At 41.4% G+C, this 20847-nt stretch overlaps 1 protein-coding gene across 1 annotated transcript; it reads right to left on the reverse strand.

Annotated features, from left to right (window-relative positions):
• Positions 1-1561: 1561 nt before the first annotated feature.
• On the reverse strand, positions 1562-19058 carry insig2 (insulin induced gene 2). The gene is made up of 7 exons (XM_084313750.1): positions 18928-19058; positions 17082-17274; positions 15582-15754; positions 8554-8678; positions 6834-7000; positions 4765-4864; positions 1562-4544 (listed from the first exon to the last, which is right to left on the reverse strand). The coding sequence occupies exons 2-7, from the start codon at positions 17177-17179 to the stop codon at positions 4503-4505; spliced, it is 705 nt and encodes a 234-aa protein (XP_084169876.1). The 5' UTR covers positions 17180-17274; positions 18928-19058; the 3' UTR covers positions 1562-4502.
• Between the last annotated feature and the right edge of the window lie 1789 nt (positions 19059-20847).

Below are 20847 nucleotides of genomic sequence, written 5' to 3' on the forward strand. Positions count from 1 at the left end.
GCTTGTCAGGAATAAATAGAGAGATTAATGAATTCATTAGTGGTGGGGAGTTTAGCTCTTTGGAGCAGCACTTACTGCTATGACACATCACGCCTATTGTTATACTAGCTAGTTAGCCTTGAACAATAACATTCACACAGCAAATTGCCTCATACAGTCATGTTAGCCAAAGAGAAAACGTGTCCTTATCCCAGAATTTAGCAATAACGCAAACAAAGGCTCTTTAAATCCAGATTATTCATCTTAATTACTTTTGTCTATAAGAGCCTATGTCTGTGGGAGCCAGTACGAGACAGGAGACATTAATCCACATTAGCAATGAGCACAAAACCAGTTGATGTGGGCAATTTTGCAATGGCAGTGCACTTTGGAGTGCTGCAAGATGCCTCTGCTTAATTGGTTGAGGGTTTGGGGTTTAGACTTTTAATTCAAGTCTAAAAACTAAATTTATCGTTTCATAGTAACTTGCCCAATCCTTGAGGGACAAAAATCACAAAAACTTTTCATTTGCACTTAATAACATAACAAAATAGTGCATTATGCAGTTCAGGCAATAATATATCAACTGTTTTTGAAGATAATGTGTTGAAACAATCATGTGAAACCATGTTTTTCAATGTACTATTGTATGCTGACAAACTAACCGAGGCAACACATCATCAAGTTGAATTAAAGTCAGATCATCCTGCCATTCATCTTTGCATCTGAATTTAATTTGTGAACACAATGTCCCTCCTTGCTTACACACTTACAACAAAGTAGTATTACATAATTTTCTGGTCACTATGACGATGGGATGTGATAAAAGAAATGATGGAAATATATTACCATCGGTATCATGGTTTAACTTGGATCATATACCATGGTATTATGTATAAATACCAAAGTGGAACCATGGTGATACATGTCTTTCACAATGGCAGTACCATGGTATTGTGGAAGTGAATCAATGAGACGAGCAGACGGAGTATCGAGTCTCTGAACTTTACTTCCAAACAAATCCAACAGAACCAAGGTACAGCCACACCCTTAAGTCAACTCCCTCCTGTCACTCAATCAGTGTCCATTATTAACAGTGTAGGTACCGGATATGTTCGGCCTGGGGTCCGTTCTTCAGTTGAGGACGTTTGTCGTGCTGTACTAAAGATCACTGGCCAGTACTATGGTAAAACTGAAATTACCATCAAACTACCGCTTTTTCACAAGGGTAGATAAACTCAGAAGACAGACACTTTCTGTAAATGGCTTTTCAGTAAGTTAACCCTTGCATGTGTGTGAATGTGAGGCATAATTTGTAAAGCGCTTTGGATAAAAGCACTATATAAATACAGTCCATAACTTGTAGAGACATTTTATTTTAAACAGTGATTCCCATGATTAAACTGAAATGTGTAACAGACTTGTTAGAGGGACAGCGATTGCCTATTAAAATAAACATAATCAGTTACTGCCTCAGACATATGTGTGAACTATTCATTTGTAATTGACAGCATGTATGTAATGGTAGATTTCACGACACTGTGGGAAGGCTGAAAAATCAGGCAGTTGTCAAAAGGCATTTCTTTATTAAATGAAGATTGCACATATTCAAGTTCCAGGGTTTACATTAGTGAATGGATTGATAAAAAGTCCCAGCTGAACCAAAACTCAACTTAAATCCTCAACTTATAGAGAAATAGAAATCAGTGTTGTATTTCTTGGGGAGAAAACGTTTGCATTTTGCTACAATGCTTATATGAAACGTGCTGGCCAAACAAAGCTACTAAGGACACAGAAAACGGTCCTCCCCATCATCATGCAGCCTTAATCAGGAATGAATATTTCAAAAACAATGTTTGGAAAGTTTCCTATTTTTTTTTTACACCATGTAACTGTTTTAATCATAACTGACATTTATACAAGTCGTCCCTTTTTACTTTCCTTGCATTTAAAAAAAAACCATAAACCCAATTCTCAATCAATCGAGCGATCGTACACCTACTGCATATGAAAAAGTACTTTAAAAACAGACCAAAACAGAACATGGGACAATCTTTAACATGCTTGTAACACTGTACCTGTGTCTCCTCTTCATGCTAAACTCAACACATATTAACTTAAAATACAGACCAATACAGGTCACTCAGTGAGATGTATGAACCACCCAGTCAACATATCAGAATAACCCTGTGGCATGAATGATGCAAACATCACATCCTCCCAGATCAAGTCCCAATACAGACCTTCCAACTCCTTCATTTTAAATGGTAAACATATCTTGCACTCGGCGTAACACTGTAGCTATTCTCAATAAGCCATTGAAAACATTAGTGAATTGTCAAGCACCTGTAAACCAATTACCTATTTATATTTGTAAATGACAAGTATTATGTTTATGAATGCTCAGCTAACAAGTTAGCATGGTGGGATTTGAGATAAGTGAAAATATACAACAACAAAAAATTGTCTGTCCATCAAGTCTTCATTAGACAGGTAATCACGTGTCCAATTAAAGGATCAATAAATCAAGTCACACCTCTTCCCTGGAGCCAATGTTAATATTTTTCCAAACCATATACTAATCCTTGAAAAGGGTTAATCTAGTGATACTATAAGCTGTTTGTTTATACTGTATAGATGTAACGTATGTAACCATGGCGATTTTCCAGCTGTAACACTACCACCTTCCTCACAGGTAACATAAGTGTTGTTGTGCTGTAATGCTGCCAGTTGGTCATACGCTCGTCCTTCTGGAAGTGACAATGACATACGTTGTTATCAGGCAGCTTTTTTTAAAGATCCCCTCCAGATGTATTTTAAACCGAGATGTATTGCTCTGGTAACAAGTTCTGTATGAATAACAATCTGTATAGTCAAAGTCATGCCTCCAAGAGGTTTTAACCCTAATAAAACATGTTTTTGAGTAGAGAGGATCTTTAAGACATCGTTCAAGCTGTGGGATAGTCAGTAGGCCGCTTATCTTATTATTATATACTTATCCTTTCATGTAGTCCTTAAATTTATTAAACATCTATACATGGTTTATAAGGAATAACCAAGTGTCATTCAAGTGCTATACGTTTTGTTTTTATAGATTTTATTTTTTTATAGTTTGGTGGTCAGCTTGGCATTCCTGCTGTGTGGAGGATGAAGAAAACAATAGCTCATACAATCCCCTTCCAATCAAAGGCTTGCTTGTGGGTCGAGCAATTGACCCATCTCAAGCCCCGCCCCCTCTCTTCTTCCCTCAGGAAAGCAACAGTTGTGATTGGAGGATCAAAAAAAAGAGGGCAGCTTGAAATAAGTCGATTCAATTATATATGTGCACTCTCTTCAGTCATTGGATCGAGGGATACTTTCTATTTTGAGGACAGAGGGAAGATGGTAGGGCTGGGAGAGAGGCAGGCAAGGCTGGCAAAACATACCCAGTGGGAGGGATGGATGCTGGGGAAGCATCAGTAAATACAACAACACTGAAACTCATCACCCGCTCTGTCACGAGCCAGCAGACGTACATGCTGCATCATCCCTTATTAAAAGGTGCAATATGTAGTTTTGGGAGAGTCAGAGAATGTATATCTTCATAACGGAATATAAACCAACAAGAGGAAATACTGGTCCGTGGAACATTGTTTGAAGCTGGGGAGCGACCTTTGAAAAGTTTGTTTCATTGTTGTGGTTGTTTACAAAGGCAGGGCCCACAATTTTGATTCAATATTCTAGACTTACATTTGGTTCGCACGTGCCTTAGAATTATCTTGTCATAATACAAAATGATTTTAAGAATTACATGTATAGTAAATGTAAATTTTTTTTTAACTAATCGCAGGCTCAGCTCATTTAAACCAACGCCCCTCCCCCATGACTGCATAGTGCACCTTTAACTGAGGAAATCAACACCCTTCAACGAGTGTGCATCTATATACATAATAAAAGCATGGAATATATATATCTTTCTACGTATAAGCTAGCTATATAGATTCTCTACCGGTAGCAGAAGGATGGGTAGAGAACGGTGAGATATGCGAAGGAGAGTTTAAAAGTGATCCTATCTTGTATGAGTGTATTTGGCACAATAGAGCCAAAGGTTTCAAACCCACAAGCGTGGAGTTTGATCTGAATGACCACAGATGCTTTGCCGCTAATCGTGTTCCAGTTGACTTGCAATCACAGACTGCACCGTAGATAAATCGCACCGAGGGGGAGAAAAAAAAAACTGCTCACATTATTCACCTCCGCTCAACAAGCAAATGAATGTTCATAATGTAGCTGATGTCTCCCCCAAGCCCCTGAATAGGCTAATAAGAGCCAATCAAAAATACTGTCTTGTCCGCCGAAAAGCACTCTGCAGCGAATCAGGAGACCATTATTCATCGGCTGTGCTCGACTGCTCCGCCTTTGCCAGGGTTGACCAATCCCAATCAATGCTGCATACAGATGTGCTTTCATGTCCCTCTTCTGGGTTTTCTGTGTTTAAAAAACGTCATTCTGAGCAGAGGGGCTGCATGGGGCCGAGTGTTCCTTTAGTCCTGATGGGTCTTTTCCTGGACAAGTTTGTATTCATACTGGGGAAAACAACACAGGGCAGAGAGAACAACATGTCAAGACACACGCAGGTGAATTCATTCTCACGGTCGTTCCATTCTATTTCGAGTACTTATCGGTCAGTATGATAGATGATAAAGGATTTCTATAATGGCAGCTGGTACCTTCACAATCCATAATAATAAGAAGCCATGTACATATAAAACTTCTTCAACGGAGGGCATTAGCAGACATCCTTACCAAGGCCAGCTGCCTCCCTATGTTTCCCATGGTGATCACGCCTGCAAAGAAGATACAAGGTAACCAGGAGCGAATGTACAGGAAATCTGGAGAAGTATACCTGTCAGAGAAGAGGAAAAAGAACAATATTATAGCCACACTTTTTGCTCATACAAATGTTCAAACATTGAACTTTTTTTTTATTTTTAATTTTTTTTATATAACTTTTTATATAACTTTCTTTATTGGAGGCGGTCAGGTGGCGTAGCGGAGATTGTGCTCGTCACCAATGCAAGAGTCAGCATTGCCTTGGCTTGGGCTGATCGCTATACTAACTCATTTGGCTGAGTTAGGGGGAGGGAAGCCGTGGGTGGGTCCTGGGCGCGTGAATATTAAAGGAAACCAACTTGTGTTCAGCCTTGCGTTCAGCGTTTCTCTGATTGGCCACACGGCCACGTGACCGCGCGGCAGAGAGTTGCGCTGCCTATGGCAGCGGCCGTCTTCGCCGCGCGGCAGAGAGTTGCGCCGCCTGCGGCAGTCTTCCGTTGGCCGTCGCAATGACTTGTTTTGTTTACATCAGGGTGAATGCTGTTGTATTCGCAAATATGAGAGCCAGCAATACTACCAGCCTCCACACTGATGTACAGTAACTGACGTTAAAAACGCGAAATAACACAACGTTACAATGTACAGTTTCTAGTTACAGTAGTGACGCGTGAATCGAGATAGTCCTAACAGTGTTTATTATTAAGAGTCAGATAGTCCCAACAGTGTTTATTAGTAAGAGTCAGATAGTCCTAACAGTGTTTATTATTAAGAGTCAGATAGTCCTAACAGTGTTTATTAAGAGTCCTAACAGTGTTTATTATTAATTAACGTCATAAACGAACTACCAGATTTATTTTGCACCAGGGAACTTGAAGGTTCCTGCCGCGCTCGCGGCAAAAGGGGGCGGGCTAGCGGCGTGGGGTCGTGGCCAATCAGAGAAAAGCTGAACACAAGTTGGTTGCCTTTAATATTCACGCGTCCTGGGCGTTGTGGACAGTGACCCCTACAGTTCGGTCGGGGCGCATGCACAGCGAGGGTAGGATCTGGAGAGGGGTAGTGCGACCTTCCACATGTTACACTCTCCCGGTGAGAATCTGCGCTGCCAGGCTGGCTGCCGGCTGGCTGCACATGCGTCGGAGGAAAGCATGCGACAGTCTCCGGCCTCTCGGAAGTGCGCAACAACCAGGAAGGGGGTTGGGAATTGGCACAACGACTAACAGTGGGATGGGAGAAAGACAAAACATTTTAAGAAATAAATAAAAATAGGGAAAAAACAGAGGGGGGGGGGGACTCAGTCGTCACAACCTTCTATGTGCTTTAAAAGGGGTCTCCAAGTCTTCTCAAAGGTATTCCGGGAGCCAATAGGGCCTTTGAGGGAGAATCTGAGCTTTTCAAGATTAATAGATAATAGTAGTTCCTTAACCCACCTATTGTGAGATGTAGGTTGAGTATGTTTCCACTTAAAAAGAATAAGTCGCCTGGCCAATAAAGTGGAGAAGGCAAGAACAGGATGTGATATTTTGGAGGGTAGAGGCTGCAAAGGAACACCGCAAACATTGAACTTTATGACAAAGGTGCTCACGTGAGGAGGAATACTGCAATATACAATGTACAGGTGATTAAACTGGAGTATATATAAATGAGTACTACTGAGTAATAATGCTAATCAGATGTAAAGTGTTATAGTATTATTATGTACAGTGATACAGATAAAGGTAGTAAGTCATACTGACCAGCGGTATAAATAGTAAGAGTAGGTGAGGAATATGTACAGATATAGATATAGTATCTACAGATATACAAATTATTATGTGCAGGTATATATATACAGATATGGATAAATATAAATATATATATGGTATATACAGCATTATTGTACATGCCATCATACAGTTATATGAGTTATACTGTATGCAGGTATATTAACAGATGTGGATAAATATATATACAGTAAATATAAATAAATATGGTATATACAGCATTATATTTATTACAGTTATATTCCGTTCTCTTGTCCAGACCTAGTTAGAGCAGCAACTTACTGAAACACTCCATTGTAGACCAGGAGCTGGGTTGCCAGCGTTGCCAGCAGGGCGATGCCCACGCCGAGCCCAAAGCCACTGCGGGAGCGGTCAAACGACCACCAGAGACCGATGGACAGTGCGGCCAGGGTCAGAGACAGCTGCACATTGTTGGCAAAGTCCACCTTCTGAGAGGCTACGGGTCAAGGACCTAACGAGCAGCGACCTTGAATGTGCATTCAACCACTACGTCGCAGTTAAGGGGAGACACTGCATGTGAATAGGCAAATATACTTTTTTTGTTGATTTTGAGATTGTTATATTTTGCTTCCTAAACATGTCTTCTATGAAACTAGTGACAATAAAACGTCAATAACACACATTTAGTTGTTTATTTTACTTCATTTTGCCTTATTGCATCCATAAATGTGCACATATTTAATGGGGAAGTGCCTCATTTGCATATATAAACATAAAATTCTGAAAACTTGCAATATATTTTTTCTTAGTTTATATGTACATAACAAACTGGGAAAGTTTCATAGTGATATCTATTCAAATATTTTTTGCCTATTAGGGGGTACTACACTGTACTACACTGTTTGTAGCCTGTGTGTAGTTCTGTTCAGTTCAATAACATCATTATTATTATTCAGTTATCAGGCATGTGTTTAGGTTGTCTATTACTAATGGTTTGATTAGGTATTGCGTTTGTAAATATCTGTTTAAAAAAAAAAGTATGGCATTTTACAATACAGAACTTTGAAGGTGTTTTCCCAAAAATGAGTTTTAAGAGTTTTTCCTCATACTCTGAGCCAGAAATCTCCACTTCAGTAACACTCACATACACCAAACCTTCCAGTTCTATTCATATCTATGTTCTGAAGGTATTTACAGAAGGGTTTGTTGATATCGCATTCATACCCTGATTTATATCACATTCTATTCCTAAAAACATGGCAAAATATGGAATTTTACCATAAAAATGGACTGAATGGAGTATTTTCTGATTTATGGAGTGATAAAAAGAGATATCCAAAATCCCCTCTGTAATAACCTTTGGCTCTAATATGTCAACAAAATTAAACTATAATTTTGAAAATGGCTTTATCCAATGTTCAGATTTCGGTCCTGGAATTATATGCAAATGTTTGCATATTTAAGTAGATCATGCCTCATTTGCATATTTAAACATACAATTTCAGAAAACTTGTAATTATAAGTAATCAACTGGGGAAGTTTCATTGTGATATCTATTAGTTAAATTTTTTACCCTATTCACCTGTAGTGTCTCGCCTTAAAACCACAGTGTAGAAAAGATCATGCGTGTTGGTTAAAATGTACCCGATTTCAACCATTCAGCCGCCACTGTAGTTAACATAAGAATATAGTGAGTTGAATTTCCATTCATCTGATACAGTATAATTTATGAAACACAATGTGGCTCCATTTAAAATAAGAATGTGGTAAATACATAAAACAATATCTACTTCCACCAGACCTGACCCCCTCCACATCTATAACAACCGATAACCATCAACCAATAGATAACGCGTAATTACATTTGACCTATCGATACGTGTTATCTATTAGCAGATGGTTATCAATTGCTACGGATGTGGAGGGAGTCGAGGCTTTAAGTCATTCATGTATTTCCTTGCCGTGATAATAATGAACTGGTTTGACGATGACAACAACTGATAACATAGGGGGGGGGGGGGGGTCAAAGCCTTGAGGATACAGCACTGGCATGGTTGATGCCCACGAACACAGCCACGCAGCGCATCACGCTGGACCATTCACGCTTGAACTTGTGGGGCTCGCCCAATCGGCTGTCGATACAGGGGTACAGCAGTCCAATTATTGCTGAGAGAGAGAGGGAGAGAGACAGAACAAGAGAATGAGAGAGACATAACAAGATAAAAGAGGAATAGGGGGGGCAGAAAAGGGAAAACAACACAAGCTGCTTTATTGCTGCCACAGCAAAGTCCCAGCATGCCTCGCTGTATTGTTTTGCAGAGAAAGGCTTGTATGTGGCATTGATGCACCAACACCACTTTGTCACTTCCAGTCGGGCTCGGGGTGCTAGGTGGCTGCTGCGGACGCCGGTACACAGTCACCTGGAGTGAGCACCTACAAGTCTGATGTCGGCTTCCCGAGCCCGATACACTATCAGTATCTGCCGACTACCAATCCCAGCCTATACTCTTTTTTCTTACCAGTATAGACTGACTGTTAGCTTGGGGTCATTAGACAAATTATTTAGATTTTTAATAAGAGTGATTTAGAATAGAAGACAGTAATATTGGCTCTGCAGGATAAAAGCAGAAAGAGGGGTATTGGATGGTTTTAACTCTCAAGAGCTCAATGGGTTTTACCTCAGATTTGATGTTCAAGATTTCTCTAATGATCTGATCAAAGAAGAACTCATCCCCCCTTACTACGTTTGATGAACACACTGTGGTCAACACTTTTAAACACAAGACAAGCCCTGGCCCAGATAACATCGGGAGCAATTTGTCACTCAGCCAGCAGAGGGTTCCAAAATTATGGAAACAGTCTATTTTGATTCCTGTTGCCAAAAACAACGACCCAATGGTCCTGAATGACTGAAGACCCAGCTGTTGGTAGATAAACTCTCAGCCCAGGGCTGTGTCCTCTCACCACTCCTTTATGTTCTGCATACAGATGGGTTTGAGAACCCATATATCCTAAAGTTTGCGGACTTCGTTAAAGTCAGTCTCCCCCATAATGATGATTCAACTCATGGCCCTGTGGTTGATTATTTTTTAAACTGGTGCAAAAGCTCATTCCTTCAACTGTATTAAAGACAAAAGACATGAGCATAGACTTCGACTCTCTCTCTTTCCAATTTTGTTCCTCACATTCACCCATTCACACACTGACGGCAGAGGCGACCATGCAAGGTGCCAACCTACTCTTCGGGAGCTATTAGGGGTTAAGTGTCTTGCTCAAGGACACTTCAACATGCTGCCCGGGAATCGAACCGGGAAGCTTCCGATTACCAGAAGATCGCTCTACCTCCTGACCCACTGTCGCCCCCCAGTTTAGTACAGTTTAGTTACTTTGACTAATGTGACTTTTACTGCTGGCGTTTGTTTTTCCCATTCGGGGACAAACGAAGTTGAAATGCTTCTTTATGAACATGTTACACAGTCATGATACTTGTTATTGGATTTGACCAATCCTTCCGATACCAGTAACTTGTTTTAGCCTGGCATCAGCTCCATATCCAATACCAGTATGAGTCATGACGAATGGAATGAGACTTGGACTGAAAACAACAAGTTTTACATTCTAATCAAGATGTCAACCCCCAGTAAACAGACAGACTCTCCGTTTACATTTTGAGAGGTTAGGAAAATTTCAACAACTTCAGGGTAACTGTTTAACTAATAAGTGGCCCAGATTTTATCTTTAGGTAAAATGCTTCTGCATAAAGAAAATGGAATGACACATGACGTACCGTCGGCCGGGAAATCGAACGTTAATTTCAGTCCTGTTTATTTGCCTGGCTGTGGTATGAAGCAAGCTTGTGCAGCATACATATGGCTGAACGGTGGTGTAGTGGTTAACACTCTCGCCTCACAGCTAGAACGTCCAGGGTTCGATTCCCTCTTGGGGACCAGGTTGCCGCTTTGCCAGGTACTCAGGTGGGGTATCTCCCAGGCCTTTCTGTGTGGAGTTTGCATGTTCTCCCCGTGCTCGCAAGGGTTTCCCCTCCCAATAAGACAAACCCAATGGAAAAACATGCACAACAAATCGCTAACGCTGTCGCGTTCCCTGACGAAGATGGACAGGAGCACTTGGATTGGTCCCCGGGGCACGGCCCCACACCGCAGCCCCTATCTGCTCCCGGCTGCCCTTGGGGGGAAAGGACGACGGGATGGGTCAAGTGCAGAGACTCAATTTCATATGCGACCCAAAGATTGCATGTGTGTTCCTGTGTGTGCCGCCATCGCATGTGTGTGTGTCACTGCATGATGAATAGGGTTGGGTACCTTTCACATTTGAACCAATACCGGTACCCGTGAATCGATACCGGTACTTTAGTCTCTAAAATGTTTTATCTACCTACCTCAGTTGTGAAAAATACATTCAAAACTTCTAATTATTTATGAAGAACAATTTGTCAATATATATATAATATATAATATTGCAGCGAGCGTCGTCTGAATCTAGCTTTGTAAAGTGTAACAATACTTGCAACCATTTTCGGCTTGCCATTGCCCCGACTGCTTTGTTGTCGAATCAAGTCAAATCCTAGGTAAGCGTGTATTGTGCGTGTGAACGTGCGGCACACTTCATAGGTTTCGTTTCGTGGTAAACTAAACGTTGACGTCATCGGACTTAAAAAAAAATATAAAAACAGTACCGAAATGTGGCACCGGCGGATCTCACATGATGCGGTCGGTAACCTTAACCCTTTCACTGCCACATGACAGCCGGTTAACCCTTTCACTGTGACAATACAGAAGGTTAGCCCTTTACCATCACACAACCGACGGCGATGCTCCATCATTAGCATCATTAGCTCCGCAAATGCGGAGCTAATGATGCTAATGATGGAGCATCGCCGTCGGTTGTGTGATAGTAAAGGGTTAACCGGCTGTCGTGTGGCAGTGAAAGGGTTAAAAGTACCGGATTCAGTACCAACCCATCCCTAATGATGAATAAAGTCCAGTTTATTATATTATAATATAAAGCCGGGAACCAGCAAATAGCATCCATCCATATACTATTCTTTTGATGCGCTCTCTGCTAGGCTCCCTACACAATGACAACATCATCGAGCCGACATGTCCAGTTGGTAATTAAGAAAAACTGCCCTGCGTTGTATCACAACTAAAAGACACAAATCAAACATGGTATAAAAACAAATTCCTTTTCCAAAAAAAAAGTGCAATACACTCCCTGTGAGACTGGAAGCCTGCTGTTCCTTGTCAACAGGTGTAAATGACAAGCTCCTGTGGGAAGGAGAGCTGCGGTCTCAGGAGGAGGGAGAACCCGGGGCTGTCGAGCTGAGCCACTCCGCATTTACACGAGGCCTCGGGGGACAACATTTCAATGAAGGGTTAAAGTCAAACCTAGTGTGCACTGTGTGCATTTAGATGTGCATGCATATGTATGTACGTGTGTTTGTGTGTGTGACTGTGTGTGTGTGTGTGCACACATAGTGTATCACTCCACACTGTCCATTCATGCTTCTTAAAAATGTCATAAATAAAGTACTCCAATCAGCTGTCTTACTACAATGACTTTGCCAGCCTTTAGTTAGGTAAACAGTATAATTATGCCATAATAAAATTATCCGGGTTAGTCTATAGCAGCGGTTCTCAAACTACGGGTTGCAACCCAAAGTGGACTCGCAGGTAGGCGACAGTGGGGTTGCGCATTGGCAAAATATTTTTAATTAAATAAAGAGAAAAACCGACGAGCCCAACTCAGATTGAGTTTTCCACCTGGCAGCTGTGTGTATTTGCCATGTCTCGCCCTTTCTCGCACCGACACAGTATTCCAATACACATCTCACTACCTCCTGCGCATGTATAATCACGGAGACCACGTCTGGTCTTTTGTGTCTAACCTGGACACTCACAATGGATAGGTTTGTTGTCAGAAGCATGGAGAGAGAAGAAGTGCGGATTTTCCTTGCAGACAAAAACAACCCATTGGCAGAGAAATTTGCTGATAATGAAAGGCTGGCACAGCTGGCATATCTAGCAGACATCTTTGACCGCCTCAATGCGTTGAATCTGGGACTACAAGGTCTGGACATGCAGCTAAAATGGAGAGCTGGATTAAGAAACTCAGTTTGTGGCACTCCAGGATAATCAGCTGAGATTTTGGGGTATTTACTCTGCTTGATGGCTTTTTGGAGGAACAGAATGTTGCAAAAAATTATTTGAAGCCCATCATCTGTAGCCACATAGAAGGGCTCATTGAACAATTTCTGAACTATTTTCAGAGAATAAGAGAGAGCACAGACAATTTGGACAACTGAATCCAAGATCCGTTCATTACGCATGACGCTTCCGATTGTCTGAGCAGGATCTTTCGTGTAACAAGCTACAGAAAGTCAAGTTCACTGGACAGGCCCTCGCAAAGTGTTGGATATCAGTCCGGAACGAGTACCCAGTGCTGTGTAATGCTGCGCTGAGAAAGCTTGTCCCCTTCGCATCAACATACCTCTGTGAGGCCGGATTTTCGGCACGGACATTAATAGAAAATAAATACAGATCTCGCTTCAGAGTAGAAGCGGATCTCCGCCTCTTTCTCGGCACAACGCAGCCACGTATCATGGAACTGTTCAAATGTACAAGCACACCTTTCCCATTAAGTCTTGTTTTTATTTTATTTTTTACCCATGTGAACACATTTTATTTAGTTTTTTTTATGTTCTGGCAACATATTTTGGCTAAATATGCCTTGTTTTATAAATGTGTATACAAAAACAATTCTGTTGCTTTTGTTGATAATATTCATTAATTTCATTGATAACATAGTGCTGTCATTTCATTTTCTAATAAATATGCATGATCAAGTTCAACAACGTGTGCTTTTATTTTAATATTACTTATTTCCACGCTGTGATGCATTAACCTGTTAAGCTGTAGGGTCCCCTGTTCTCATCATAAATCAATCAATACAGAACGTATTAATTACTGTTGTGTTTCTATTTCAAATGTAGCCAAGAGTAAAGACCCTAACCTTATCAAAACAGCAGTCAAAGTGTATATTTTCAGCACTACGTTAGTTTACAGATGTTTTTAAAAGAATATTTAAATAAGAGTTTGTCTGAATAATGTGAATTCTCTGTGCATTGCATCGGAAAAAAGTGAGTAGTCACGCAAGGAAATGACTAAATCCAGATGTTTGCCATTAGAAAGAGGAGATTTGGCCCTATGCATAGATGTGTGAATTGGCCATAATAAGGTAATTTATAGGCCTGATATTCTATATTATATTCAAGTGAATTATAATTTAAATTGCATGTGTCCGGATGGCAGAATTCAGTACTGCATCTACAAATCCTTCTGTTTAAAGGTCCCTTGCATTGCTATTCCTTGCACTATTTGGGCAACTTTACACAATTCCTGTGAGTCTATGGAACACATCTGTAAAGTTTTTTTTTTTTTTTTTTTAACGCATTGTTTTGTATTTCTAATGAAGTACTCAAACGCATCATTTTTCTAGTTCAGGATTTCAGGCTGTTCTTGGATGGGCTCCGCCCATAAGCGCTTTGAGTGACAGTCACCCACAGTCTGCACTGGCACAGAGAGAGAGAGATAGAGGTCAGGTTGTGTGTTATGAGCATGCTAAAAAAATGCGTTCGTTTCCCCGACAGAAGCCCCTCTCCCTCTATCTCTCTCTCTCTCTCGCTTCACTTTGAGAACATGAAGGTATTTCCACTCGTTCTGCTGTTGAGGGGGCGGAGATATGCAAATCAGTACCTTATTCACGTCAGCAATACTGTCAAATCAGAACGGCTTAGTTGAGTGAGGGAAGATCTCGTGAACTCGAGACTAGACTGATGAGTCAATATGATAATTAACGACACAAACCACATTGATATAATCCCCCATTGCTAGGAAACAATGCTAAACACTGGAAAAGGCCATTTATAATGCATGGGACCTTTAATCATCTTCCCTTTATTAATTTGCTTAGATGTTTTGTACACTTGATCTCAAGAAGGTGCTGAATGAGCTCAGTGAGTGATATCTGATCACCCGCAATTTTAGCATGGTGTTATTCACTGTCAAAGATGCAAAGAAAAATTATAATTTATATTCTCCTTTGTTTCATTACAATTTACTGAAGCAAAGTAACAGACACAATATTTCTGACACTGTGAATACATTCCCTGAGGTGCATAGATGTCCCTAGATACCAAGAACATGCTAATTGACCATGTAGAAGTGGAGCAATCTTCCATATACTTGGGCATGTACTTTTAGGCGAATTTTCTGAAAATAGGGCTACAGCTTAACAGGTTGTGTGGGGTCGCCAAAAAGGATCCTAAATAAAATGGGGTCGTTGTATAAAAAGGTTTGAGAACCCCTGGTCTATAGTATAGTATATATATTTTTTTTATATACGAGTGTCAAGTAGCAACGTCATATAAGCAATAGACATGGATTACAATTAAAACGCTATTACACCTGAACCGGCTGATTCCTGTGCGTTTCCATCAATCATTGCCGTCTTTAAGGCAGGTGTTCTGAAACCGTTTAGCCCAAGAACCATAATTGAAGTACCTACTTTAAAGACCCATTGTTTTCCCAACACATAGACTTCACCAGGTACGTTTTCATTCATCCCGGTACATTTTTAAGTTTCGGAACGTGCTTGTCATCTCCCAAAAATGACTGGGACTGCAGAGTTTCCCTGCAGGCTCTCACTGGGCTACAATAGCAGACAATGTGCAATCGTAACTCCTTTGCAAAAACAACAATGAATGTGCTTTTCTCAGGCAGGAAGCTCAGGGTGTATTCTTACTGGTCTCAGTTTGCTCTCCTGTGAAATGTATCACAATCGGAACATTTTACGTGCTTTAAGGCCCCTCTCTACAACTAGCTAGAGTGAGGAAGGTTACAGTGCATACTACGTAGTGCGGTCAGCTCTGTTCGTTTCAAAATGGAACATTCAGATTGCAATATATTTTACAGGAGAGCAAACTGAGACCAGTGAGAATACACCCTGATCTTTTCACCATCTCTAAAAGACGTGCCATGTCTCACTTACCTGACGCGGTGCCACAGCAGGGCGGCACCCACCAGGCGGAGGAGAAGATACTGCTGATGACGTCAGGAGGGAAGAGGGTCACGTTCCGCTGCACCTGCAGCAGGTTCAGCACCAAGGCCAGGAACACGCCCACCGAGAACAGCAGGAAACCCCGGATCATCAGGTTGGTGGTTCTGATATGAGGTGGAGGGGTGGCAGGAAAACAAGAATCTAGGTTAGAAATCAGTGGGACTCAGGACCCCGTCACACTGATCCGCTGTGGCTGTCTGACTATGTTTAGTTTGAAGCATTTTATTTTTTTCCCTATTTTTCAATTTTTCTCCCATCCCAATTCCTCTGTGCCAATTCTCCCCTCCCGTCTTGAACGTTGCTCGCATATGCCCCCCACTGGCCATTTGTAGGGAGGATAGAAGCCTTGCATCACGTGTCCCCTCAGATACACGAGGAGGCAGTCTGTCACAACTTTTCACCTGCCAGCGCGGACTCTCATTGGCAAGGTGTAACGTGTGGGAGGCTCACACTACCCCCGCCATTTCCTGTCTCTGCTGTGCAGGCGTCCCCAACCGACCTGTAGGAGTCGCTGTCCACAACGTCCAGATTACCACCCATCGACTTCCACCCGCTAACTCTGCCAATTGAGTTAGTATGACGGCCGGCCCAAGCCGGAGGCAACGCCGACTGCTGGAGTCGAACCCGGTGTCTCTTGCGTGGGTGACGAACGCAATGTCCGGTGCGCCACCCAGCCGCCATTTTGAAGTATTTTCAATGAGTATCCATTTGTTGGACAGGGCTGATGATTGAGTCTGTCTCCACCAGAATTGTATCCATTTTGATGAGACAGAAAAGTTTGAACTGAAGAGGATGAACTCATGGAACTGGCAGATACGTCTCCGTCCGTAGCAAAGCTGTTGTTTCTGCAAATGCAGTTACGTTAGTTAGGTTATAATCAAGTACAAACTGACTGTTTTATCTCCATTTTGTGATGGATCAGTGTGGCCATTTCGTTATGGTTGGGTCAGATATTTGTACACCACCATTCAAAATCGCACAGAAACATAGTGTGACTTGAGCTTTAAATGTTAAAATTAATAAATCCTCAAATTACATCCCTGCTATCATTAATAGAGAACAACATAACAGCATGCCCACATCCAGACTGAGGGCAACACATGCAGACTGGCTGAGGGCAACACATCGAGACTGGCTGAGGGCAACACATAGAAATAAAAAGCCAGCACACTAGGCTATACATGTCTGCCATGTGTCCAACCATTTATGAATGTCACAAAAAGATAACAGTTGTTTTCCCATTCAGAAAACTAGCACACTTGTATGCTCCATACCACTCATCATGCTTCATAAATAAAACAAAAATCGGGCAGCATGGCAATGACAAATCACAAATTATGCTCTTAAGAATGAAAGATTGTATTCACAATGAAAGACAGGTGTTTCAATAGGTGGTGGATCTTCCTTCTTCCTGGCTGGTCAAAGACAGACCTGTTGGTGATGGCTGAGATGTAGGGGCCCCGGGAGGACTGTGGCGGCTGACCGCTGGTCACTGTGCTCTCAGCCATGGCCGTCAGCGTTTGGGACATCCGTGATCTCCAGACAGACAAAAGTGTGTTGCTGCTGCTGCTGACTCGTCTCTATCCACCGGTGAGTTCAATGTCCTTTAGTGACATCCCAGGGCCTAACAAAAATAATAGTTGGTTTCAGGTTGGTTGTCAGTTTGGCCATGGGTAGGTAGGGAATTTTTTTTATTTTTTATTTTTTTTATTCTTTCCCACGGCGACTATGGATAGGGAATTTCTTTATTTAATTAACCCTTTCACTGCCACACGACAGAAGGTTAGCCCTTTACTATCACACAACCGACGGCGATGCTCCATCATTAGCATCATTAGCTCCGCGGATGCGGAGCTAATGATGCTAATGATGGAGCATCGCCGTCGGTTGTGTGATAGTAAAGGGCTAACCTTCTGTATTGTCACAGTGAAAGGGTTAACCGGCTGTCGTGTGGCAGTGAAAGGGTTAAAATGTTCACAACAACATGGATGCATGTACTCTGCCAGCATGTTTAATATCCATAATACTAAATGTTTGACTAAGATTTCTATGAAACTTTATTCTAAAAAAAAAAAAAAAAAAAAAAAAATTTAATATATAATTTTTTTTTTAAACTCATAAAATATATTGGGTCGCACCTAAATCGGCAGGGTCGGTCGGCAACCTGAAACCAACCATTATTTTTGTTAGGCCCAGATGTGCTGCGGGCAGATAAAACAGCAGCGATGTCAAATGGGCTCCGCTAGACTTGTTACAGTACGTTCAGCGGTCAAAGTTCAAAGGTCTCTGTGAAATGTTGATGAATTTATCATGTTATCTGTACATTTTCTTAATGTGGAAATTGTCTGACGGGTGTCTGGTAACGTTAGTTGTTCAGTTACAGTCTGGCCCGGGAAACATTACCGTAACAGTACATTACTTTTTCCATCCACTGCACACAGTAGACATTTTCAATAATCTCATTATAATCGTAATTGAATTTTAGAAGAGAAAAGAGGTTGTTAATCTACTAATCATAACTAATGTGTCTAGTGCAGTCACAAATTTACCAGCCACAGATTATTTTTGTTTTATTATTATTTATTTTACCGCATTTGGATAACTTTCCTACTCTGGTTCTATGTTTGGACAGGTGGAGGCTTTTGTCGTTGTTTGTTTACTTTACTAGCTAGCTAGTTGTGCAACATTACGTTATACTGTAGGTTCGCAAGCAACAGCTGCTTTCTATATTCTGCAGATTACAATTAGCTCAAGGGGACTATTTTAACGTGTAGATATATCGTTACATCAATGTCAATCAATGTCTTATAAACAGAGGACATACTGGTTAGTCTGTTAGCTCTGCCAAGACTGTAAGTTAGCTTGCTAGCTTGATTGATTGAAAAACTGTATTAACAGATTGCAGAATGGGTACAATACAGTACAGCTCAACACACACAATTGTTAAGGGGATGCAGACCAGAGAAATACTTTCGTCTTGTTTACATCAGGGTCCCTCTGATTATTATTATTACTAGCCTTGCAAGCTGACAAACTAGATGCAATGTTGGCTAACACTCACGCTATATGTAACATAGTTAGAGAACATCTATCAAACTAACGTGCGTTAACACAGTGAGCAGACGCTCTATAGGTGTAGCTGGCGTTGGTAGTCCAGCAGAGTTAGCTAAATAATGCCTGTGATGAGGTTAGCTCACGTTAGCCTGATTAGCTAGCTGACGTACATGTATTATTAGCCTTTTATAACAGGTTAGCCCAGTTAAACAGCGAATCTTACCTTATGATGAAAGATTCATTCTGTAAAATAAAAGCATACATTTCACATAATATTCAAAAGTATTTGGTATCTATCTAGCTCTATTTACTAGCAGGATAATTACTAGCCCTCTCTCTCTCGCTCGCTCGCTCGCGCTGAGTTGAGATACTTCCGACACAGAGCTCGCTCTGTACTGACTGGACAGCCAATCAGCTTCTAAAGCCATGACGTCACCTCTTTATGACACAAACACGTCCTCTCACATTTAACAAAATAGGGTCCAGCTGCAGACTCGGAGCCTCGGTCCAGATTGGAACTTCCGCCCTGCCACAGGATTATTACTCCTGTGACAGGGCAATGCGCTGATTGGCGAACGTTAAAGGGGAACTATCTTATAAATGGCATTTTCCAGTGTTTAGCATTGTTTCCTAGCTATGTGGACTTATATTAATATGATCTATGTCTCTAATTCTCATATTGGCGCATTCTTCCAATTCTCCTCTCACAATATTCACCCTCACTGAACTGAGTCATTTGAAAATGTGCCTATATGTGATGTCATATAGTCACTGCTGCATGTTAATGTTCAGGGGGCCGGCCCGGCGCAGTGGTTTAGGAGCCCAGGCTCAAAACAGCTCGAGATCTTGAGGTAGAAAAATGCTGTTTTTGAGGACTTGATTAGAAATACAAAACAATGAATAAAAAAAATATATAATTACAGAGGTGTTCCATAGACTCACAGGAATTGTGTAAAAGTGCCCAAATAGTGAAAGAAATAGTAAAATAGTTCCCCTTTAAACGTTGTATTCATAAAATAATATAAATTCAGCAGCATGGGGAGGGCCGGGGGGAGGGGAGGTACAGGTAGTAGAAGACATATAGGTACAGGTCACATAATTATAGTACAGTGGAGAAGTAAAAATAGAATAAAAAGGCAGTGTAAACAATATACAATATTATTAACTCTAATAATAACACGCCTCGCGGGCTCATTATAATACGAGAGCCGTGGGTCTGCATCGGATCCCCGGCCGTATTCAAGCGCTGGAGCGCTTTGCGATGGATCAAACTGTATTAATATAGTAGTAATAATAGTAGTTGGCTAGTTGCGCGCTTCTGGCCACCTCCCGCAGTGCGCGCATACACACATACTGTCTGTAGCCTATACAATACAGTACGTGCAAAATTAGTTGTCAAGAGCCAATCGCACAGGTTGCCTCATCTCATCTGGCTCTGCAAATAGATCTAGAGTCTGAATATCATATATAGCCTGCTGATGATCTCTCTTGAGTCAAATCCATTCTGAGAACGGAATGCAGTGCCCGTGACGAGGGTCTTGATTGATTGATTGATTGATTGATTGATTGAAAATTGTATTAACAGATCATGCTGGACCTACAAAAGGCCTTTGACACTGTCAATCACTCCATTCTTGATTGAAAATTTTATTAACAGATTGCAGAATGGGTACAGTACAGTACAGCTCAATACACACAATTGTTAAGGGATGCAGACCAGAGAAAGACTTTTGTCTTGTTTACATCAGGGTCCCCCATTTTCAATTCATCATAACATATGACATACACGACATACAGATAGACAGTACTGCTACATCTATACATTTATGACATACCAGATTTGCAAATACAGTATTGTTTGTGATACAAAAGAGTCCAGAAAAGAGAGTATATACATTTGACGTAGAAACTGTACATTGGAGGAGGTGGGTAGGTGGGGGGGGGACTGTACATTGGAGGTGGTGGGGGGGGGGGGGGGTAGGAGGGGTGGTGGGTGGAGGACACTGTACAACTGTACAAGCAAAACTGTACATTGGAATATTGACAACCATACTTGGTCATTTACTGTACATTGGAGGTGGTTGGGTTACAACACAGGAGCAGAGTATAAACAACAGTACAGTACTGTTTCTCATTCCTGTAC

The sequence above is a fragment of the Notolepis coatsorum genome (assembly GCF_963971535.1).
Source record: "Notolepis coatsorum genome assembly, chromosome: 5".
NCBI lineage: Eukaryota > Metazoa > Chordata > Actinopteri > Aulopiformes > Paralepididae > Notolepis > Notolepis coatsorum.